The sequence below is a fragment of the Lucilia cuprina genome, chromosome 3 (assembly GCF_022045245.1).
Source record: "Lucilia cuprina isolate Lc7/37 chromosome 3, ASM2204524v1, whole genome shotgun sequence".
Classification (NCBI taxonomy): domain Eukaryota; kingdom Metazoa; phylum Arthropoda; class Insecta; order Diptera; family Calliphoridae; genus Lucilia; species Lucilia cuprina.
Genome location: NC_060951.1, coordinates 24,715,076 through 24,736,589, shown reverse-complemented (window position 1 = coordinate 24,736,589; position 21,514 = coordinate 24,715,076). Strand labels below are relative to the sequence as shown.

The 21,514-nt window shown below is 28.2% G+C and overlaps 1 protein-coding gene across 2 annotated transcripts in view; it reads right to left on the bottom strand.

Moving 5' to 3' along the window:
- LOC111690380 (tRNA dimethylallyltransferase) overlaps window positions 1-16,008 on the bottom strand; it is a 161,491-nt gene extending 145,483 nt beyond the window's left edge. The window contains exons 1-2 of one of the 2 annotated variants that reach the window (XM_023452849.2): window positions 15,757-16,008; window positions 5,772-5,909 (exon numbers count right to left, since the gene is read on the bottom strand). In XM_023452849.2, coding sequence (XP_023308617.2) covers window positions 5,772-5,909; window positions 15,757-15,876 — 258 coding nt within the window. In that variant the 5' untranslated portion in view covers window positions 15,877-16,008. Of the gene's footprint in view, window positions 1-5,771; window positions 5,910-7,532; window positions 7,615-15,756 lie in introns of those variants that run through there. The other variant, XM_046946373.1, reaches the window with a different exon arrangement.
- Window positions 16,009-21,514: the final 5,506 nt, after the last annotated feature.

Genomic DNA, 21,514 nt, shown 5'->3' with positions numbered 1-21,514 from the left:
AATACTTCTAGGCCATTATCGCACTTGTTGTGAGCCATTTTATTAGAGGTTTTGTTCTCACAATCAGTCACAGAAGATGTCGCGAATTCTGAATTGTGTGTCCTGTAACCTCTTTTGGTCAGTTCTCCACAGAAGTCAACCAGATTATTAAAACATAAGCATATCGAAGTTCTCCATTTGAGTTCTTTATTACTTGTCAAACTTTTTCGAATATGTAAACAAAGGAAGTAGATCATGGTTTCTTCATATTTTACTCATAGATTTTTTAGTGGTACTAAACGAAATGTGGATTATGCTGCGTATTCAGGGAAATAATCACTATGAGGCGGCACTTACAGTCGAATGACTTATAGCATTAGTCGAACTGATCAAGAGTCACAATAGAGCACGTCATAATTGTATACTGGACAAATTGGTGAGCTATACACAACCATCGGATGTGCTTGGTCGCAACTAGTCACATAACATATTATGAACTTTGAATAGAGTGATCCTAACGAAAGCAGGACAAAAAGCCCCCTCAAAATAAGGTTAGAGAAAAAAACATAGTTCGACATGGTTACTATAACTAAACTATGTTCACTGTAATAATATATTGTTATCAAAAACATATAATTGTTATTTTAATTTTATTTAAACAATATTTTTGTTTCTGCAGTCATTTTCATGTTCATGGTAATTACAAATTGGAGTATGATTTTTTTCGAATCATATTTAAATTTGGAAATCGTGTTATTTTTGACCATAATATGTTGCCTCAGAACATGTTTTTTCTCTGCGTGTATGATTGTACCTATTCTCTGTGATTCAATATATCAAGTGCCTCAGAACCCTAACACTATAAAAGGAACTATAACTAACCATTCGTTTATTCACAGTACATATAACCAATTATTTAGTTTCTGTTCCAGTTTCAAACCCAATTATGGTCAAGTAATAAAAAAATATTTCAGAAAAAAAAGAATCATTAACAATAATAACTAAAACCTAATCAAAATACATGCATATGATAATGGTTAACCAGAATTCCATAATAATTTTGGCCCATCTTGCTTTTATTACAAAAAATACAATTTACGTTTTTATTATGTTTTAATATGAAAAAAAAAAACACTTTGTTTTACAATGTTGTCAAACGTTACGATTTTCCTCAATAATTTACCCACTAAAGCTATTTTTTATTGTGTTGTGACTTTTCCCAGCAATGATCATTATTATAATTATCATTATTGCCATGATTGTGACGGTTAGTTGAAAATCAGACGAAAAACAAACCACGGCATACAAAACAAATTGTCAACATTGACTGATAACAACTCTTGCATACAGATGAGTTTTTATTTAGTTTTCCCTTTTTTGTTCCTCTTCAGTTAATTTTTTGTATTTTTTTATAAAAGTTTTAGTGCAGTTTATATTGGTAGAAAATGTGATATTTGCGAAAACACATTGTTTTCCTCCAGAGAATACTCAATATCATAAAACAGCTAAAGAACAGTGGTTGGAAATATTTATATTGTACAATTGCAAGTAAATAGTGTAAGATTGTAATGGATCTTGTGATACTTATCCAAAAACCCCACATGGAATCATATTTAGTTAGTTTGAAAGGAGCCTGTATGTTACATTGAAGCCGATCAATCTCTTTGTGCGGTCTTTAAACAGAGTTTCTGAAGCAAAATTTCAAATAGCTAATTAATTTTTAAATATCAATAAAAAAAAGAAAATACCACTGTGCAATATTCTTTCTATATTAGTAATGTAGTATGAGGGTCCCTCTACGGTCGATTTGTCTTCCTTTTGGTTTATGAGAATAAACATACATTTTATGAATGAACACATATTTGTATTCTTTATACAAAGATATAAATTACATTAGGGTGTAGCTGATCAAAAGATTTTTAAGGAAAATTTTAAGTATAAATCTAGGCTATGAGTTTGTCTATAGCCTAGTCTATAAGCTGTATATAGGTTTTCTATATCCCAGACTATAGTCTGCCTATAGCCTACACTAAAGGCTGTCTATAGCCCAGACTATAGGCTGTCTATATCCCAGACTATAGGCTGTCTATAGCCCAGACTATAAGCTGTTTATAGCCCAGACTATAAGCTGTTTAAAGCCCAGACTATAAGCTGTTTATAGCCCAGACTATAAGCTGTTTATAGCCCAGACTATAAGCTGTTTATAGCCCAGACTATAGGATGTCTATAGAGCATACTTTAGGCTGCCTATAGCGCTGACAATAGGCTGCCTATAGGCTGACAATAGGCTGCCTATAGCCCAGACTATAGTCTGTCTATAGCCTAGACTATGGGCTGTTTATAGACTAGACTACAGGCTGTCTATAGACTAGACTACCGGATGTCTATAGCCTAGACTATAGGCTGTCTATAGCCCAGACTATAGGCTGTCTATAGCCCTGACTATAGGCTGTCTATATCCTAGACTATAGACTATAGGCTGTCTATAGCCCAGACTACAGCCTATAGTCTAGACTATAGGCTGCCTATAGCCCTGACTATAGGCTGTCTATATCCCAGACTATAGGCTGTCTATAGCCTAGACTATAGACTGTCATTAGCCTAGACTGTAGGCTATCTATAGTCTAGACTATAGACTGTCTATAGCCTAGACTATAGGCTGTCTATAGCCTAGACTATAGGCTGTCTATAGCCAAGACTATAGGATGTCTATAGCCAAGATTATAGGCTATCTATAGCCTAGACTATAGGCTGTCTATAGCCAAGACTATAGGATATCTATAGCCAAGATTATAGGCTGTCTGTAGCATAGACTATACTTTAGTTTAAACTTTAGTCGAGAACAGAATAATAGCCAGTCTACAGAATGGAATGCAGATTAGTGTATAGACTAGACTTTAAGTCAGTTCATAATGTACCCTAATGTAGATAAATATATAAGTTTTATGGATTTTATATAGAAACAAGTAAAATAAATAAAATATTTATATTCACATGTGTATTTATTATGTTTATCATTATGATTACTTATTATTGTTGCTCTTTTTTTTGTGCTTTGATTATTTTGTTGTTGTTTGCTATTATTTGTTATTTGCATATGTCAATCATGTTTGTGTTTCATAGGAACTAAACAGACAGACACAGTGACGCATAGGCCAGAAGGACAAATGTATGTATGGACAGACACACAGACTGGCAATTACACTAAATTGCAAGACAGACGGATACTACTATAGTAGTGTTGCTTCAAAAATGGCCACAATATTTGTAGGTCTTTAGTAAAGTAAATTTCTCGAATTTGTATCAGGCAAATACTGCTTGGTATATGAGTCCCTTAATATTTATTTACATTCGTTCGCTCTTTTTTTATTATTTGTGTGATTTTTGTGGTAATTTATGAGAATTATGAGTAGTAAATAAATAAAATGTCATATGTAGCAGTCAGTCAGTTAAACTGGCATCCAATGGAACTCATTCATACTCTAAAAGTTGCATTTATATATAAATACTTTATTCACATGTTTCGGTGCGGAAAAGGGGTGGCTAAAGGAATTGCCACCACAAAACATATGAATTTAGAATGAATGACTGATTGAACGAGTGAATGAATTTTAATTGTTAGCGGAGTAAAGGAAACATAACACATTTAAAACCCCAAAAAAAATGTCAATCATACAGTTTCCGTTAAAGGAAGTCAAAACGACAGTAAGTAGTGATAAGAAAAGTATACAATTTTGATGTGATTGCTGTTGGTAATTTTGTTGTTTTTTTTTATTAAATAAATTAAATCTATAGATTTTTATGAAAATTAAAGTCAATATTTGGCAGTCAGTCACAGTTTGACAGTTAGTTAGTTAAACATAAATGTTATTGGGGAGTTGAAATGAACTTGATGTAACTTAAGTCAATTACAGGCGCCAGTAAATTTAATGCAGTCAATGAACTAGAAAATTTCATTGATAAAGGTATTTATACACTGAAAATAATCCATGCTCAACTTTACGAAAAAAATTTCGTAACTTTTTTTTTCGTAATATTTACAAAAATTTCGTGTATAATACGAAATATTATTTAACAAACCCCTTTTCTATTTTTACGAAAGTACGAAAAACTTTCGTAATATATTTTTCTTAAATTTTAGCGAAATTAAACATAATGATATTAATTATATTATGATTAAATAAAAATACAACATTTTTATAAAATTTAAGAAAAAGTTTAATATTATTCACGAATTGTTTTCATAAAAAAATTGAAAAGTCGTGTGGAGAATAATTTTGAACTAAAATTAGACAATTTATTTTAAAATGAACAAAAATATTTGAATAAATTAAAATTTATTCAAAATTCCTTTTTTTCAATTTATGTAAATTAATTTTTTCAAGAATATTTTGCATTATACTAAAATATTTTGTACAATTTCGTATATATTACGAAAGAATTTCGTGGTGCGAAAAAACGAACGATTCGTACAATGTACGACATTTTTCGTATATGTTAGGCATGGATTTTTTTCAGTGTAGAGAATTTATTTTATATTTAAAGTAATATTAGCACCATTGTTTATTAAAAAAATAGGTCGACTATAGGTTGGTCTACATATTACACTATAGACTGGAATAATATAGTGCAGATAATAGATTAGACTATATGCCGTATAGTTTATGTACAAGGCTAGAGACCAGACTCTATATACGGCTATATGCCGAACTATTTATTGTATAATATACCAGATTATAAACTACACTATACGTTAGACCATTAATTTAACTATAGTATATTCTTTGAACTATATGTTGTAGTCTTTGAACAGTTTATAATGCTGACTATATGTCAACCTAAAGGAAGTCCAAGAAATTTAATACTTTATGTCTATATGGCAGACTATACTATTTGCTGAACTATACTCTTCAATATGTATAGGTCAGAGTTTATTTAAGATTACTTAGATTGCCTTGATTACCAGACTAAAAATTATCGTTCATTATTTTACAGTCTATGGAACGACAGTTGTGAACGACACTTTTGGACAGACCGATTGACCGGAATACACTATAGACTAAATCTAAGACAAGGTTGTAGTTGAGTGTATAAAATACTTTATATGAAAGGTTTAAGACTATATTGTAGGCAACACTAAAGGCTAAAGAATACATTACATCAGGCCAGACAGTAGACTACATATTATAATATATGCCAGATTATAGATTAATCTAAAGGACAGCCGATGGACTAGAATATAGATTAAACTATAGAGCTAAAAACGACAGTATTTAGCCCATGCGCGGATCCACGGGAAGAGGAGAAATGGAAAATTTGGTCTTCACTATATTCCGGCATATAATGCATTATATAGTCATATAAAAGACTACAATAATATTTAAGATAAAACTAAAAAAGACTATGGACTAGACTAAAGATTTATAGCTTAATCCTCAGTTAAATTAAAGGATTATACATGAGACTATTGGTCTAACTAAAAATCAGAGTTTAGTTTAGGTTATACCGCAGACTATAAATTAAATTAAAAATGAGGTACAAGACAGTCTGTAGAGTGGAATATGAACAAAATAGGCCGAAGTTAAGCCCATAGAATAACACTACACGACAGACTACATTTTAGGTAAAATTATAAGCGAAATTAAAAACTAAGATAACATTCACTATAGTTTAGTCCATTTGATTAGCAATACAGAGTGACTTATTGGAACTCAAATTCTACAAACATATAAAACTTACTGTGCTTCCATAACAAATACTTTTAAAAATAGTACAGCTCAAAAAAAGGATACAATTGGCAAGGCTTTATTGCGAAAATGCACCACTGTAAATGGTTCATTTGGTGTTGCCACATCTAAGAGATGATGTTTGGCTCTTGATTGTTCTTCTTTGGTGGCTTTAGCCGTTGCAATGTCTAAATTAGCATAAACCTGTAAGTAAAACCAAAAAATTTATGAAAAAAAAACTTGACACAATATAAATTTACATATGAAAATAAATTTACATATTAAGTGTTAATTTGTTAGTGGTGTTCAGGTTCATGGCTTAAAAGTAAAGCAAAATTTTGTTTCTTAAAAAAAATCTACTTTTACACATCTTTTTTTAAACAAATCTTTTTGTCTTAAAGAAAGAACTATATTTTCATTTCATATTTTTATTCATAAAAGTTCGATGACTTTGATTTTTTTTCTTTGTAATTTAAATATTTAGTAGAGGAATTTGTCAGTGTTGTTTCGAAGAACAGGTTGTTTTATTTCTTTTTTTTTTTTGAAATCTTTTAATAAAAACTAATAAATTTTTCATTAAATATTAAAATTTATATTGTGATTTCTTTTTTGTTTTTGTTAAATCCATACAAAGATTTAATATCTTTGTTATATATAATTATAATAAGATAAAACAAGTTACAGAAAATTAGTTTGAGTTTTAAACGAATTTTGAAAGAGCGTTTGATGAAAGTATTCCGATGTTCATAAAGTTTTCTGTTTAATTGAAGGTAAAAATCCCAAAATTTAAAAAAGATGTTTGAACATTAAAGATTAGCAAACATAAGGAATCAAATTTCGAATGTATTTTACATGAAAACTTTTTTTAAAAATGTCTCAGAAACGCACTAGGAAAGTATTAAATAGGTTAACCGTTATAAATTACACGAAGAAACTTAACTATATGACCTGAAGTCCATAACTCCAACATTTTCTGATCTATATTTTACTTTTTTATAATATTTCAAAATATCAAATCGGCTTATGTTACAAATCCGCCCTAACAACTTAGTATAACTCCCATTTTATTATAGTGAGTATAATTAAATAAAATTTCATATAAAAACTATTGAATAAATTCAAATATTTCTTATGGCAAATTTTAAAGATTAGAAAAGACAGGTCTTTATTTTAAAATGAAATCCGGTGAAATCCGGTATCGATTATATAGACTTAATGGAGGGCATGGAACAGATTAATGCTTAATTAAAGACATATGTTTAAAAATTTAATAAAAATGTGTGAAATATTTACATAATTAAGTATTAATCCATGAAATAAAATTGATTTTTGTTGTACAATTAAATATATTATTTCTTTAAAATTAAATAAGTAAAGATATTAATTGTCTTTGAAATATAAATAAAATAAAACGAAATACAATAAAATTGAAATATTAAAATATTCGTAAGATCAAAAGTAAACTTTAAAAAGTTTAAATACTTAGTACCCAGCAAAAACTTGTAATGAAAAGTGATGGGTTATAAAACTAAAAGACGCTTTTCACTACTTATTAATTAGCGCTATAACTCATTGTTTAAACAAGGTGATGACATTGGAGGCAAGTACTTACCACACTCTCTTACGAAAGTAATCAGTTATAAATCTATAAAAGGCTTCTTATTACTTATTCATTAGTGTTATAAGTCATTGTTTAAACAATGTGATGGCTTATTACAGTCTCTCTCAAGTACTTATTACACTCTCTAAATAAAAAACTACCTCAATAAGTTGGTACAAACAGGGAATTAAAAACTTATTTTGTTGTTATGACAAAAAAATGCTTACACAGAATACGAACCTGCTACTCTTGTTCGTTAGTTCGTTGTCTGACTTCCAACAAAACTTCTTTATCATTAGGTTTTCATTAGGATAACTGTTATCTGTAATCAAATAAAATATGCAAATAAAGCGGTAAAATACTAAATAAAGTACTTACATATCTAAGTATATGTAAGTCTTTATATAAGTAATGAAAATGGTATTAAGTGTACATAATTGAAAAGTAGGTTGTTGCGAAAGAATAAGCTGTTAACGAATTTTTGCTGGCTACTTAAGGTTGTCGTTTTATAATAATATTTTTTGAACGAAATAGGAACTCTAAGATGAGATCGATTTAAACGCATCCAATCAAGTCCATACATTGCCAAAGTCTGGTTAAGTATAGAAACGAAACCAGCTGCAAGATAACATATATATATATATATAATATAATATATATATATATATAATAATATATATATTATATATATATATATATATATATATATATATATAATATATATATATATATATATATATATATATATATATATATATATATATATATATATATATATATAATATATATATATATATATATATATATAATATATATATATATATGTATATATATGGGCCACGGTCGATATTTTACAAGAAAAACTATTTAAGTTATATAGTAGTAGCTACGCCCCTGCTGCTAGCCCTGCTTCTTTTTTTCTCCTAAATAATCATAATTACACTAAATGGGTACCGTCAAAATGTGTGAACTCTTACTGTTATCTCAGATGTACTGATTTAATATATTCTTAAGATGGGCTTGGTTACTCACACAATTTAAATTTCAAAACATATAATATATAACCATTAGTTATTAGATCATAGTGGCTATTCCTGTATCTAAACAGAGATCAATACTGTTAGGGTTAAAGGGGTCGACTTCATTCAGAAATTTGAGATCAATACTTCATTTCGACTCAATATGAAATTTATTTATCATGATGTAATATCCGCATTTAACGGGCTTTAAATTCCTTATCAGTTTAAAGATAAAATGTCGAGAATATCGACCGTGGCCCATATATATAATATATATAATATATATATATATTAATATATATATATATATATATATATAATATATATATATATATATAATATATATATTATATATATATATATGGGCCACGGTCCATATATATATATATATATATATCTGTTTAGATACAGGAATAGCCACTATGATCTAATAACTAATGGTTATATATTATATGTTTTGAAATTTAAATTGTGTGAGGAGCCAAGCCCATCTTAAGAATATATTAAATCAGTAAATCTGAGATAACAGTAAGAGTTCACACATTTTGACGGTACCCATTTAGTGTAGTTATGATTATTTAGGAGAAAAAAAGAAGCAGGGCTAGCAGCAGGGGCGTAGCTACTCCTATATAACTTAAATAGAAAAAATAGTTTTTCTTGTAAACTAGTAAGTTATAATCTTGAGATTTTGCAAAGAACTGAAATAATCATCTGAACATTTTGCAAAAAACAAGGAGGACCTTTCATCTGAGGATGCTCATATGAATTCAATAGAAAAATTAGTATATATATGAAACTATTAGAGCTAGAATCCACAAATTTTTCATGAACATTTTTGACATTTATGAGAAAACAGGCAGACTTTCAATGGGGTGGGCTTGGCATCTCCATTTCGACGGTATTTTCTATACTTTAGAACACGATATTCCAAGGTCAGCTTTAGATTCCCAACAGCTCCATACTTGGGATTAAAAATGAAATAGAACTCAGCATATAAATGTTGGTAATCACCAGAGTACAGGTTCAAAAACATGAGGGTCAGAATTATTTAATGGGTAAATAAAGTATAAAAGTAGCTTATCCAGAACCAATAATAGATTTAGCTATTATATTAAAATCGGGAAACGTGTTGCCAACTTTTTTCTTCCAAACCTAGGTTTCCTAACTTTTACTTTAATAAAATTAAAGATTAAAATGGGTCAGTTTATCTTATCGAAATCTACATCTTCTTTCGCTTTTGATTACCATAAACCATTTTATGACATTTTTATCGGCAACACAAGATCTTGCAGGTTTTAACTTTTTAAATGTCATTTGCTTTAAACAATTCATTAATATTGAATCTATAAAACTAATATTAATTAATTTTTTATACTTTTTCTCTTATTCGAAATTCCAGATTAACAAATTCAACTAGTTCAGTTATCAGATATTAAGTTCAATAAAACTTCCTGTTTGAAAAGTGAAGATAAAGATAAAGAAATTTTTATTGCTAGTTTTGAGCAATTAAAAATGATACAAATGTTCGCCATTAATAAAGACGAAGAATTGAAATTAATTTAAATCTTATTAAAATCAATAGATGTTTAATGTATGAAATCTATATGAAAAAAATTAAACATTTTTATTTTTTAGATTTTAAAAGTTTGCAAACAAAATTTAGCATATTGCTTTAATTTATTTAAGATTTTATGGTTTAGCAAATAAATGTTGCTAATACAGCTTGTAGCAAATTAATTATGAGTGGTTCCAACTAAGGCAAAAAAAAAAAAAAACAACAACTCGATAACTTGTGTTAACATTGGCCTCGAATAAAGAAGTTTTTTTTTTTTGGTTTTTTGATAGGAATCTCTAAAATGTCGACCTGCAACTTTCGTTATTAGATTAGTATTGTGTCTCTATTAATTAATCCAAATTTTAAATATTGCATTTTATGTAGGAGTTTTTATCGATTTGTGGTTTTATCTTTTATCACAGCCGGAACCAACTTGTATTGTTTAAGATCCGAAAATAATTTATAACTTATTTGATTCGTTAGCTGCCAATTTGTCTGTAGATACAACAGGTGTGTTTACGTCAGTCTGAAATTAATGCATTCATATTTAATATGCAATTTTGCATGGAATGTTTTGTATTTAAATGGAACTGGTTTAAATTTCTTTATAAACAAGTGATTTTTTTATAATTTTTATTAATTTTTGGAAAAAATTTAAAGCATTATAACTCGCTGGGAATAGAATTTTTTTTAGTAGAATTTTATATTTCTGGGAAGTTGTTTAGGGAGTTCTTCACTTTTCCTGATTTTTGCGTTTGTTAATTAGATTGGAATTAAAAAAAAAAATTCAAAACCCAGAATCCAAGGATAAAGCTATTACCTTTGAATATCTCAATCACATGAGATTTTCAGTTTAGCTTAAGGTATATAATAGAAAAAAGAAGATATAAATAACAGAAGATAAGTCTACCCTTTTAGATGAAATTTTTAATTATAATAATTTACAACTAAAGCCCCGATTCGGGGGGTTCGCTTGTAAGTGGGCTAGGCGTAATAATGAAGCGATTTCAACCATTTTCAATAGCGTTCATCCTTGAATGAAGAAAAGAGTATGTGCAAAGTTTCATCAAATTATCTAGAAAACTGCGACCAGTAGCATGCGCACAAGGTTTACATGAACACACAGACAGACGAACGGACGGACAGACGGACATAGCTAAATCGACTTAGAAAGTGATTCTGATCCGATTGGTATACTTTAAGGTGGGTTTAGAACCAATATTTTTGGGTGTTACAAACATTAGCACAAACGCATAATACCCTCCCACTATTGTTCACTGAATGCATTAACTTCAATGTTCAGAATTAATTTCTAAGAATTTCAAGAATACTATCATTCTAAAGATACTTGCATAGCTGTGTCCGTAATCCTGTGTGTCCACTCAGAGATTCTCTTTTTGCTTTCATCAGGGTCACCTTATAGGACCTTTGCGGTTCTATCCATCATTTCAATATTTCAAGAGACCTCATGGTATTCTCTCACCCTAATTTTAATTCAGATTTCGTTGTGACAATTAGTTTGGCGTCCGTCTGGTTAACGCCACCCTTTCGTTGCCAACTACACCTGAGAGATCTAGTGGCCATATGATGTAAACCGTAATTAATTAGTTAGTTAGTTAGTTAGTTCGTTACTTAGATATTTAGTTAGTTAGTTAGTTAGTTAGTTAGTTAGTTAGTTAGTTAGTTAGTTAGTTAGTTAGTTAGTTAATTAGTTAATTAGTTAGTTAGTTAGTTAGTTAGTTAGTTAGTTAGTTAGTTAGTTAGTTAGTTAGTTAGTTAGTTAGTTAGTTAGTTAGTTAGTTAGTTAGTTAGTTAGTTAGTTAGTTAGTTAGTTAGTTAGTTAGTTAGTTAATTAGTTAGTTAGTTAGTTAGTTAGTTAGTTAGTTAATTAGTTAGTTAGTTAGTTAGTTAGTTAGTTAGTTAGTTAGTTAGTTAGTTAGTTAGTTATTTAGTTAGTACAGGAGAGATTGGAGGTAGTTATCCGTAAGAACAAGGTATTCAACTATTTTGATTTACTGTAGCATCATAAAAATTAATTTTTGAGAATGACTTCAGATGTTGTGAATTTGGAATGAAATAAAAAGGACATCCCTCCTATCGAGTAAATTCTACTTTTTTTTGTTAGGCAGTGGATCCTCTTGGGTCTCCGAGTGAATGTATTTCTTTGCTTCTTTTTGGCTTATAACCCTTTCAAATTATTTCAACAGTAATAAATAACGGTTTACCATCTTTTAGCAACCATATTTGAGATATTAGAAAGTTAGAAAACTGCTACAATTTATAATAAAAAATGTAAATTTAACAATTCTAAATAAATCCCTTTCAAATATTTTGGAAGACATAAAACATCTTTACTTTTAATTAAATTATTATAAACATCTAATTTTATTTCTTTTAAATGAACATCTAAATTTGAATTTTAAATTTAATTTGAAAAATGTATATATTTATAGATTTTAAAGCCTATAAATTAATAAGATCATTGGCAAAATGACAATATCTATGAATAAAAAATTAACAAAATACCCTTGATCGTTTGGGTCGCAATGTCGGCAAAATTTCAAAATTAAATATAATACAAAAAAATCTAGTATAAATATAACAATTAGATCAGAAGTACCTTTGATCGATTCAATTTAATTTATGAGCAGCCACAAAGAAAACCAACAAAAAACTAGAAAGCACCTGTTAACGCTTTAATACATATTTTATTTATACAAAATTTAAATTATTTTACAAAATATACACAAAGAAAAAACTGCCATCAAACAAGATTTGCATAAATTCCTAATTCATAATACAATTTTTTTTTGCTTTTTTTAAATTTTAAAATTAACATTTTTGTAAGAGTATATTTCAAAAGTATTTGAAAACCTGCCATTTTTTTAATTTTTTCAAATAAAGCGGCTGTATAAATAATTTTTTGTTTGAAATAAACTTTTTATTTTGTTGGCTGGCATTAACAAAAAAAAAAAAAAAATCGAACAAATATGCATGTTTGCCTAAGTTCACAAAAAATTATTAAACCAGAAATGTTTTAACATAAACATATTTGTTTAAAATAAATTGTTATGAATAATATACAAATATTTATAAGCAGACTAGATTATTTAATTTGTTATACAATTTTAAAAATAATACATATTTATAACAATAAAAATAAAAGATATGTAGACTATTAAACAATATCAAGTCCATAGACTTTGTTTAATAAGAAAAAAAAAACATGAATAATTTATGGAAATTTACTTGTTTAACTTGCTAAAACAAACTGGTTTAATCAAAGATAAAAGAAACTCTATAATAAAAATGATATTGCCAATTAAATTAATAAGTCGAGCCCTCTTTAAATCTTATTCAGTTTTTGTCAAATTTGTTATCGAACAATTAAACATTTAAATTTAACGCTAAAGCTAACCATCAACCTGTTAAAATTGTTAATTTTATTTATCCGTCACCTTTTAAATTTTGTTTCTGTTTTCATATATTTATTGTTTACAATTATTGTTGCTGTAAACCCACTGTTCTGGCATAACAACCAGTGTTGTCTTGCTAATTATACCTGTTGAAAAAAGCTCTTAATTTAAAAAAAAGCGAAATTCTTTGTTTTTACTACAATTTTTATTAACAAATTGACATTATTAAGAGCAAACATAAAATTAATATCTGAAACCAAATTCTACCAAGTAGTCCGACTTTCACATATGTAAAATTTTTCTCTCACTTCTACGAGTTCCGTGTAAATTCAACTCTCTTTTGAGAAGTTAGAACCTGTCAAAACACTCAAAAATTTAACTTACATTTTGACCAATTTTAAGAATCGTACGCAAGCTATCGATAAAAAATCTGTATTTTTTTAATAAATTCATCGGAAAAAGTATTTTTTCTATTTATTAAGACATGGTTCACACTGGGAAGCTTTTGATTTTGTGTGTGAGAGAAAGATATGGTTGATCACTCATATATAAACCTTTGATAAAAGCTTATGAATAAATCATTTACTGTTCGAATTAAATTTTGTCTAAAACTCATTTTAATTAGTAGAATTTACTCAAAAATAATTTTCTTATCTTTATTTTAACATATCGTCCCTACTTTGAATATTAGTAATACGTGGATTTTAACAAAGTTTTAAGAATAACAAAAAAAAAAAACACTTGAATTTAGCTTTTCTTTTCACATATGGTGATCCTTTAGAAAAATATGCCTCTCCGCGGATTCGTTAACAAGTATATTTAATTAATTTGAAAAATTACTTAATTTTTAACGCGCTTTAGCGCAATTAAAAATAACTTCACATAGGACATTTTGGAAAACAGTTTTTATATTGAAAAGTTTTTCCCATTTTATGCGCAGATATGAAAATTTCTTTCGAAATATGAGTTAAGACATATTATTAGACCAATTATAATAACGTGTAGCGAACGTAAGCATTGCATCCATAACATCAGGGCTATTCACCTGTGTAAAGGCAATCATCCACATTCGAACTGGCTAAAATTAAGAATTTAATAATATAAAATAAAACGCCGTTTCCAGCTTTATCCATAAAATCTAAATAAAGAACTAAAAGTGGCGCTCCAAATGATATAGTGGAAGTCAAATGTTATTAGTATCAAATTGCAATATAATTCGTCGTACAATTTTAAATGTTATTGCAATTTTTGTTGAGAATACAATTTCCAATATTTTGGTAATAATTATTTTCGAGGATCATAATTTGATTTTCAATTATTTTGTTTTCATTTTCCTTAGCTATGTTACTTAAGAATATCAATTAGATTTATACTAATAAATATATTTTGATTTCCGGTATTGCATAAATTAGCAGAAAATTCTTATTTAATCATTTATCTCAGAATTTTGACTTAATACCACAGCATTTGTTGGTATTTCATATTGTGGACGTAATTTACTCCAAACAAATTTCATAAAATTTCGATTTTTCATATAAGTACCACAAGAACTTTAACTAAGAAGTTCCTATAAGAATATTAACGGAAGAACGGTCGACATTTGTTCGCCCTAAAAATTGATTTTAAGTGGATCAGTGCACAAAACCGTGGGTGAGGATCTAAATATTGGAGTGGATCGGCGGATAAATATAGTAGTATTATGGTGTTTTTATGATTCAATATAATTTAAACCACATAGAACATTTTGCTAAATCCTAAATCAATAAACATATCGATAAATACTTTTTTGCGGATAAGTACAACCGGTAGAGGTACAAATTGCAATAATAAAAAGAATTTCGAAAATTTCACATGGTACTAATATTCAACACAAACCTCACATACAATTAGCAGCTTGAAAATTTCAAATTGAAATACTGTTTAAAGGCTCATAAATAATTGAAGCATCACTTAACCTAATTCCCATATAAGGTCCACTTCAAAAATTATTTTAAAACTCATAACTGGTTTTATAATTAATAACATAATTTATAAGGATTGAGCCAACCATATATCTAAGGTTCTTTTCAGAAAATTACTTTAATGCTCATAACTGACTTAATAATACCCATATGGCGTGAAATAATATATATTTAATTGTTTTTCAACTATTTTTGATCTTCTTATACCCTCCGGGAATATAGTGTTGTTTGCCATTCCGTTTATAATACATAGAAAACAAAACAAAATTTATAAGATACTAAAATAAATAATTGGTCATTTTATACGTGCAATAGCTTATCGCCGTTTAAATTAATTAAAAATGCCAAAAAAAAAATCACAATTTGCATGTTTAAATCTTTCTAATTAGCAACACTGTTGCGTTTTTATTCGTTTTATTTTATTCTCTACTCTTCTTTTATAAACAAAACGAGAAACACACACTAACAATATCATTGTTGTTCTTGCTGCTTTTACTTACTTGCATGGAATCGGCGCTGATTATTTCGCCACCAAAACGTTCAGCTAATTCTAATGATAATTTTGTTTTACCCGTACCCGTTGAACCAAGTATTACAATTAACGGAACTTTACGAAACATTATTAATGTTTATGTAGAATGTATTTTATAAACACTTTTCAAATTATTTAAATTGATTTTAAACAATTTATTTAATTTTTAATAAAAAGAAATCACACGCGTTTTCTAGAGAACAATGTGTTCGGTACGTACTCGAGGAGAACTGAAAAAGAAACTATAAAAGAGAATGTAAACAGAATCAGCTGTTTGTAGAGTGTGTGTGAGAGAAGTAAAACTGTTTTGTTTTAAGGGTGACCATATTTCTTTTAAATGTAATGATTTCAATGATGGTGAAATTTAAATTCTAATTGGAATTTTTTGTCAATATTATTATATTTGTTAGATCGTTATTTTAAATTGAAGTAAGATATGTATTTTTAAGGGCGGGTTTTCTACATTCTTTGTTTAAACCTAGTTTAATCAATGTAATGTGTTTTTCAGTAATCTGTAAAATAACTAAATATCTTAGTTTAACTTATAAGTGTTATTATCCAATAAACCTATGTTTTAAGTAAGAAAACACAATCAGAAAAATCTTTAAAATTAGGTAGTCGGAAGAAGGAAATCTTAATATTTTAAGTAATTAGTAATTTTCTGATTCAGAACGGAATATAGAAACTAAGTGAGCCTTTAGAGTCTAAGTAATAATGATAATATTAAAATTAAAAAAAAATATTAAGTAAAATTAAAATAAAGTCTAAAGTTTAGCCTTCATTTTAATATTACAACTGGCAACTCTGTACAACCTGTTTTATAGAGTTCTATAAATCGACTTTCGAATAATCGAACAATCGACTTTTTGTCGAAAAAAGTCGAAGTCGACTATTTTGTTCCGAAAAAGTCGATAACTCGACTATCGTCTATGAAAAAAGCCGAAAAGTCGACTTTGTAAATAAAAGTCGAAAAAAGTCGAAAAGTCGGAAAGAGTCGAAAAAGTCGAAAAGTCGTAATAAGTCGAAAAAAAATCGAAAGAAGTCGAAAAAATCGGAAAAAGTCGAAAATAGTCGGAAAAAGTCGAAAATTGTCGAAAAAAGTCGAAAAAAAACTCAAAAAATTGCAACAAATAGAAAAAATATAAATAAAATTTTTTTATAAATAATAAATAATAATAAATAATAATAATAATAATAAAAATAAAAATATAATGTTAAATGGCAACATTATAAATTTACGCTTCTGGCTTCGGAAAAAGTAAAAAATAGTCGGAAAAAGTCGAAAAGTCGGAAAAAGTCGAAAAGTCGGAAAAAGTTGAAAAGTCGAAAAAAGTCAAAAAGTCGACTATTTATAAAATATTAAAAGTCGGAAAATAGACTTCTAATTAAATGAAAAAAGTCGAAAAATCGACTTTTAACTAAATGCAAAAAGTCGAAAAGTCGACTTTTTACAAAATGCAAAAAGTCGAAAAGTCGACTTTTCGTTTAAACTATAGAACCCTACTGTTTTATCGCTGTTACGGTAGTAACATGGTCACCCCAACGTCTAATACTAAAATGTAAAGTAGCACAGTGGGTTCGTTGACAGCAAATATCCTTGTAATTTTAATGTAAATTTAAAAAATTAATTCTAAATCAAATTAATTACACGTGTAGTATTGCTAAGCGATATAAATTCAATTAAATTTCGTTATTTAATTCAGGTTTCACAGCGACATTCAGCATTTTAAATAAATTGAATAAGACAATGAGTTTAAAAATATATTATGTATGTATAAAATTACAAAATACACGTGTAAAGAACAGTTTACATTCTAACAATTAGAGTACAATACAATTATTTTTTTATAGATTTATAACATTCAAATATTATAATTTAAATTAATTTTAAACTTTGACCTAAATCTTCAGGTGGTTGATTTAGGTATGGGTATGTATGGCAACTACGTAGTAAGACGCATGTTCTTTCTAGAAGAAACAATTGAAATGTCTTGTTTTACAATATAAAACATCTTATTAAGGACATAAAAGAAGAACCACCCTTTTTTACAATAAATATAAAATGGTTTTACTTATATAAGTTTTTAAAATTTTCCTTTTTTTGAAATCATGCATGTTTAAACATGTCCTTTTAGTTTATGTTTTTAAGGAAGTGATTTTCTATGTTCTTTTGTAATGTTTTTGTTTTTAAAGCATTTGTCACTTAAAAAGTACATATTTTGAATTTTTAAACTTCTCAGCAGAAATATGGTAATGACTTGTATTTACCCAACAACTAACTACTACATTTCATCCGCATTACTTACAAGGTATCTAGTAATGACTTACAAATAAATATATAATTAGCCTTGAAATTTGATTTCAAATATTATGTTTATTACAAAAAATAGAACTACTTACTGAACTCATTATACTGAAGTCATTTAAATAAAGAAATTAAATTGCTTCACAACTAAGGCATTAACATCAGTTGAAATGGATTTATGGGCAATGTGATCTATGATGCCATCACTTTACTTTTGGAATTGATATGATGAATATGCATATGTAGATTGTGTACTACAAGCGGAATCCTTTATAAGTATACTTTGTAATTGACCTCCATTTGGGACTTGAAAAGTGAAGATTTTTTCTTACCGAAACCCGTAGGATATCTTCAATATCATGCCGTTTATGAAAAACTGTATTGCAATAAAACTTGAAACCTTTTTTTAAAACCTCAAAAAAACATAGGATAACATTGCCTTTGTTTTAAATTCTATAGAGTCGGTTAATAATTAATTTAAATCGACATTTGAGGCCCTATTCAATCTTATGTTCATTATACCCTACACCACATTAGTGGGGAGGGTATATTGTGTAAGGCACAATAATAATGGTCCTATACCTACCTTAAAGTATACCAATCGGCTTAGAATTTTTCTGAGTCGATTTAACTATGTCCGTCCATCCATGTAAATCTTGTCATCAAACTACAAGTCGCAATTTTGGAGATATTTTAATGAAATTTGGTACGTGATCTTCTATTGTCTTCTAAATGGTTGATCGGTCTATTATTTTACCTAACCGCCATACAACTGAACAACCGAATAGGGCTTGTAAACCTTATAATAAAACTACAGGTCACAATTTTGGAGATAATTCAATGAAATTTGGCACATGATTTTTTATGGTGCCCTAGACAAAAATGGTTAATGTTCCATTACATATCGACATATACATACCTACATATGTATTAGAAAATTTCAAATAGTTTTCCCTAAATTCTTCAAATTTTAATAACCATTTGCAAATCATTTACCTCCGCTGTAAATAGTCATTGTTTAACTTTCTCAGACATTTATTACAATTCAATTTAAATAATTTCATTCAACAGATGTGTAATAAATAATTTGATTATCTTCTATTTACTTCCGTTTTTTATGATTTGTTGATTAAACATTGATGTTTATTATCATGTTAATGAGACATACGCAAATAAAAACCCAAAATTGGAAATATATTACAATAAACATCCTGAGAATAAACCATGTAATGTTTTTTAAGTGGTTGGCTGTGAAAATCGTTCTTAATTGCGTATTTTCTAAGAAAACAGAGTTGCCATGCTATAAAATTGTAATACTATAAATATGATATAAATTGCATAATATTAAATTTTTTAGCAAAATTTCAGATTTATTTTTTAAAATATTAAATTGCAATCAAAACATTTCGACAAAGTAGCTAAACTTTTCTTTAATCCTTTGTTTTTAATATTATAACTTAATATGGCAACTCTGTAGTCACGTTTAAATGTAAATATTTTCTCTTTATAGAAACACCCCTTTTACAAACTTTCTGAAAAAACAACTTGAAATTAAGATCAGCTAAGAAATTGTAACATATTCGAAAACAAAAGGATCGCGAATGGTATTGTAAAGAAAAATTTAGATTTTCAAAAGAAAATCACAAACAATTGATAAAAAAAGGGGATGTAATACTGAAATAAATACATATTTAAACAATTGCGCTTTTTTTGTTTGATTAATAAAAGACAAATAGATAAACATGATCCTTTTTTTGGCAAACAATTACCTTTGTAAGTTCCCCTACAAGTTTAAAAAAATCAAAGAAAACTATTCGTAAAATAAAAGAATCTTTTTGGCGTCGCGGTATGATTAAAAAACATGAGAAAAAAGACTCAATAACAATGATTCAGTGCGCTCTAATTAAAATCTATTCAAAAACAAATTAACAAGATTTCTATTATTCTATTCTAGTCCCAGATAAGGAAAGGGAGTGTAAAATAACAATCAAAAACTATTGCGTTATAGATCTTTCAAGTTTTTACGTTTTGATTTTGAAATTACTTCCCAGTAGTTATATTTTAAATACCTTATCAAATATTATATAACTATTTAGATCTTTTTTTTTTGATTTTTGGTGATTCTTATGAAATATCACACCTGCTACTTCTTACCCCGTATATACCTAGTTAAGTTGTTCATTTTGCATTTGTGTTTTTAATCCTTTATTTATTTTTAAGATTAAACATTTTTTGTAAAAATCCTTTGAAATTTTTATACAAATTTTGGATTTTGTTAAACTATAATATAAAATGGCTTTCATTAATGGTGTTAAAAGTTAAAGGTTTATAACAACTAGATCTTAAGTTGAGAGTGATGTTTGTAAATTATCTTTAAAGAGATAATTTACAAATATCACCGAGTGTTAAATTATATACAAATCGTCTGAAAGTAAGAAAAAATTTAAGTATTTAATTAGGAAGTTCGTATCTGCAATGAAAAATGTTAAATATAAATAGCATATTCGAAAAGATGTGGTTGATCACCAATGGGACTTTGAGTCAATGATTGTCGAAGTGCTTTACGTGAACTCCTGCCTTGACGGCCTTATTTCACGGTGGTCTTTTTCAACCACCGGTGATCCTTGAAATGACTCACCCCTTTCCTATTGTATGAAATTTCCGATCCAGTATACGTGCACTTTGCTCGAGTGCTTGAGCTATTTAATCACTGAACATTGCTGTCCCGTTGCTGAACTTCCAAGATGCAAAAACATTACTTCCGTTTACAACTACGCTGAAGCAATGGTCTCAGTTGAGTCGGCAACAGAATCTAGTGACACTCTTCCTACGAATTTAGGTTTAAACCACAGCCACTAAGGAACCTCAACTGATCAGCCAGGACATAGCCCTGTGGGCAATTGACTACCCCTACTACCAGATTATGTGGTTTTCTGGTTAGACCTCATGTCATATCATAACAAGGACTATCCGAGGAGTGAAGTGACATCACCAGTTTATAATCCCGCCAAACATGAGCTACTGGTATCACCTATTTACGTGGGTCATAAATAATGGAACCTGGGTTACATTCATCTTGTATTGGTGACATGGATGAGGACGAATTATTTCTTCTATTGAAAAACATTAAGAGGTGCTTTAGTAGTAAGTATCGACGAATGTCATTTAGGGAAGTTAGATTAATTTTTTATACCCATGACCGGTAAGTCAAGTCACTAAAATCTGAGGGATTTTAGACCTATCATCTCGTAGATCGTTATCTCAAAATGCCTGAATTTAGGGGAAAATATGTGCTATATGTAGTAGAACTTCTGCCTCAATTCTGGAGACAATTCGTAGGGCAATATTAAAATTTACGCGATAAACAATTCGCTAGAAGAGCCATGAGTTCAAAACTTCCTGGAGAAGTGAATAAATAAAT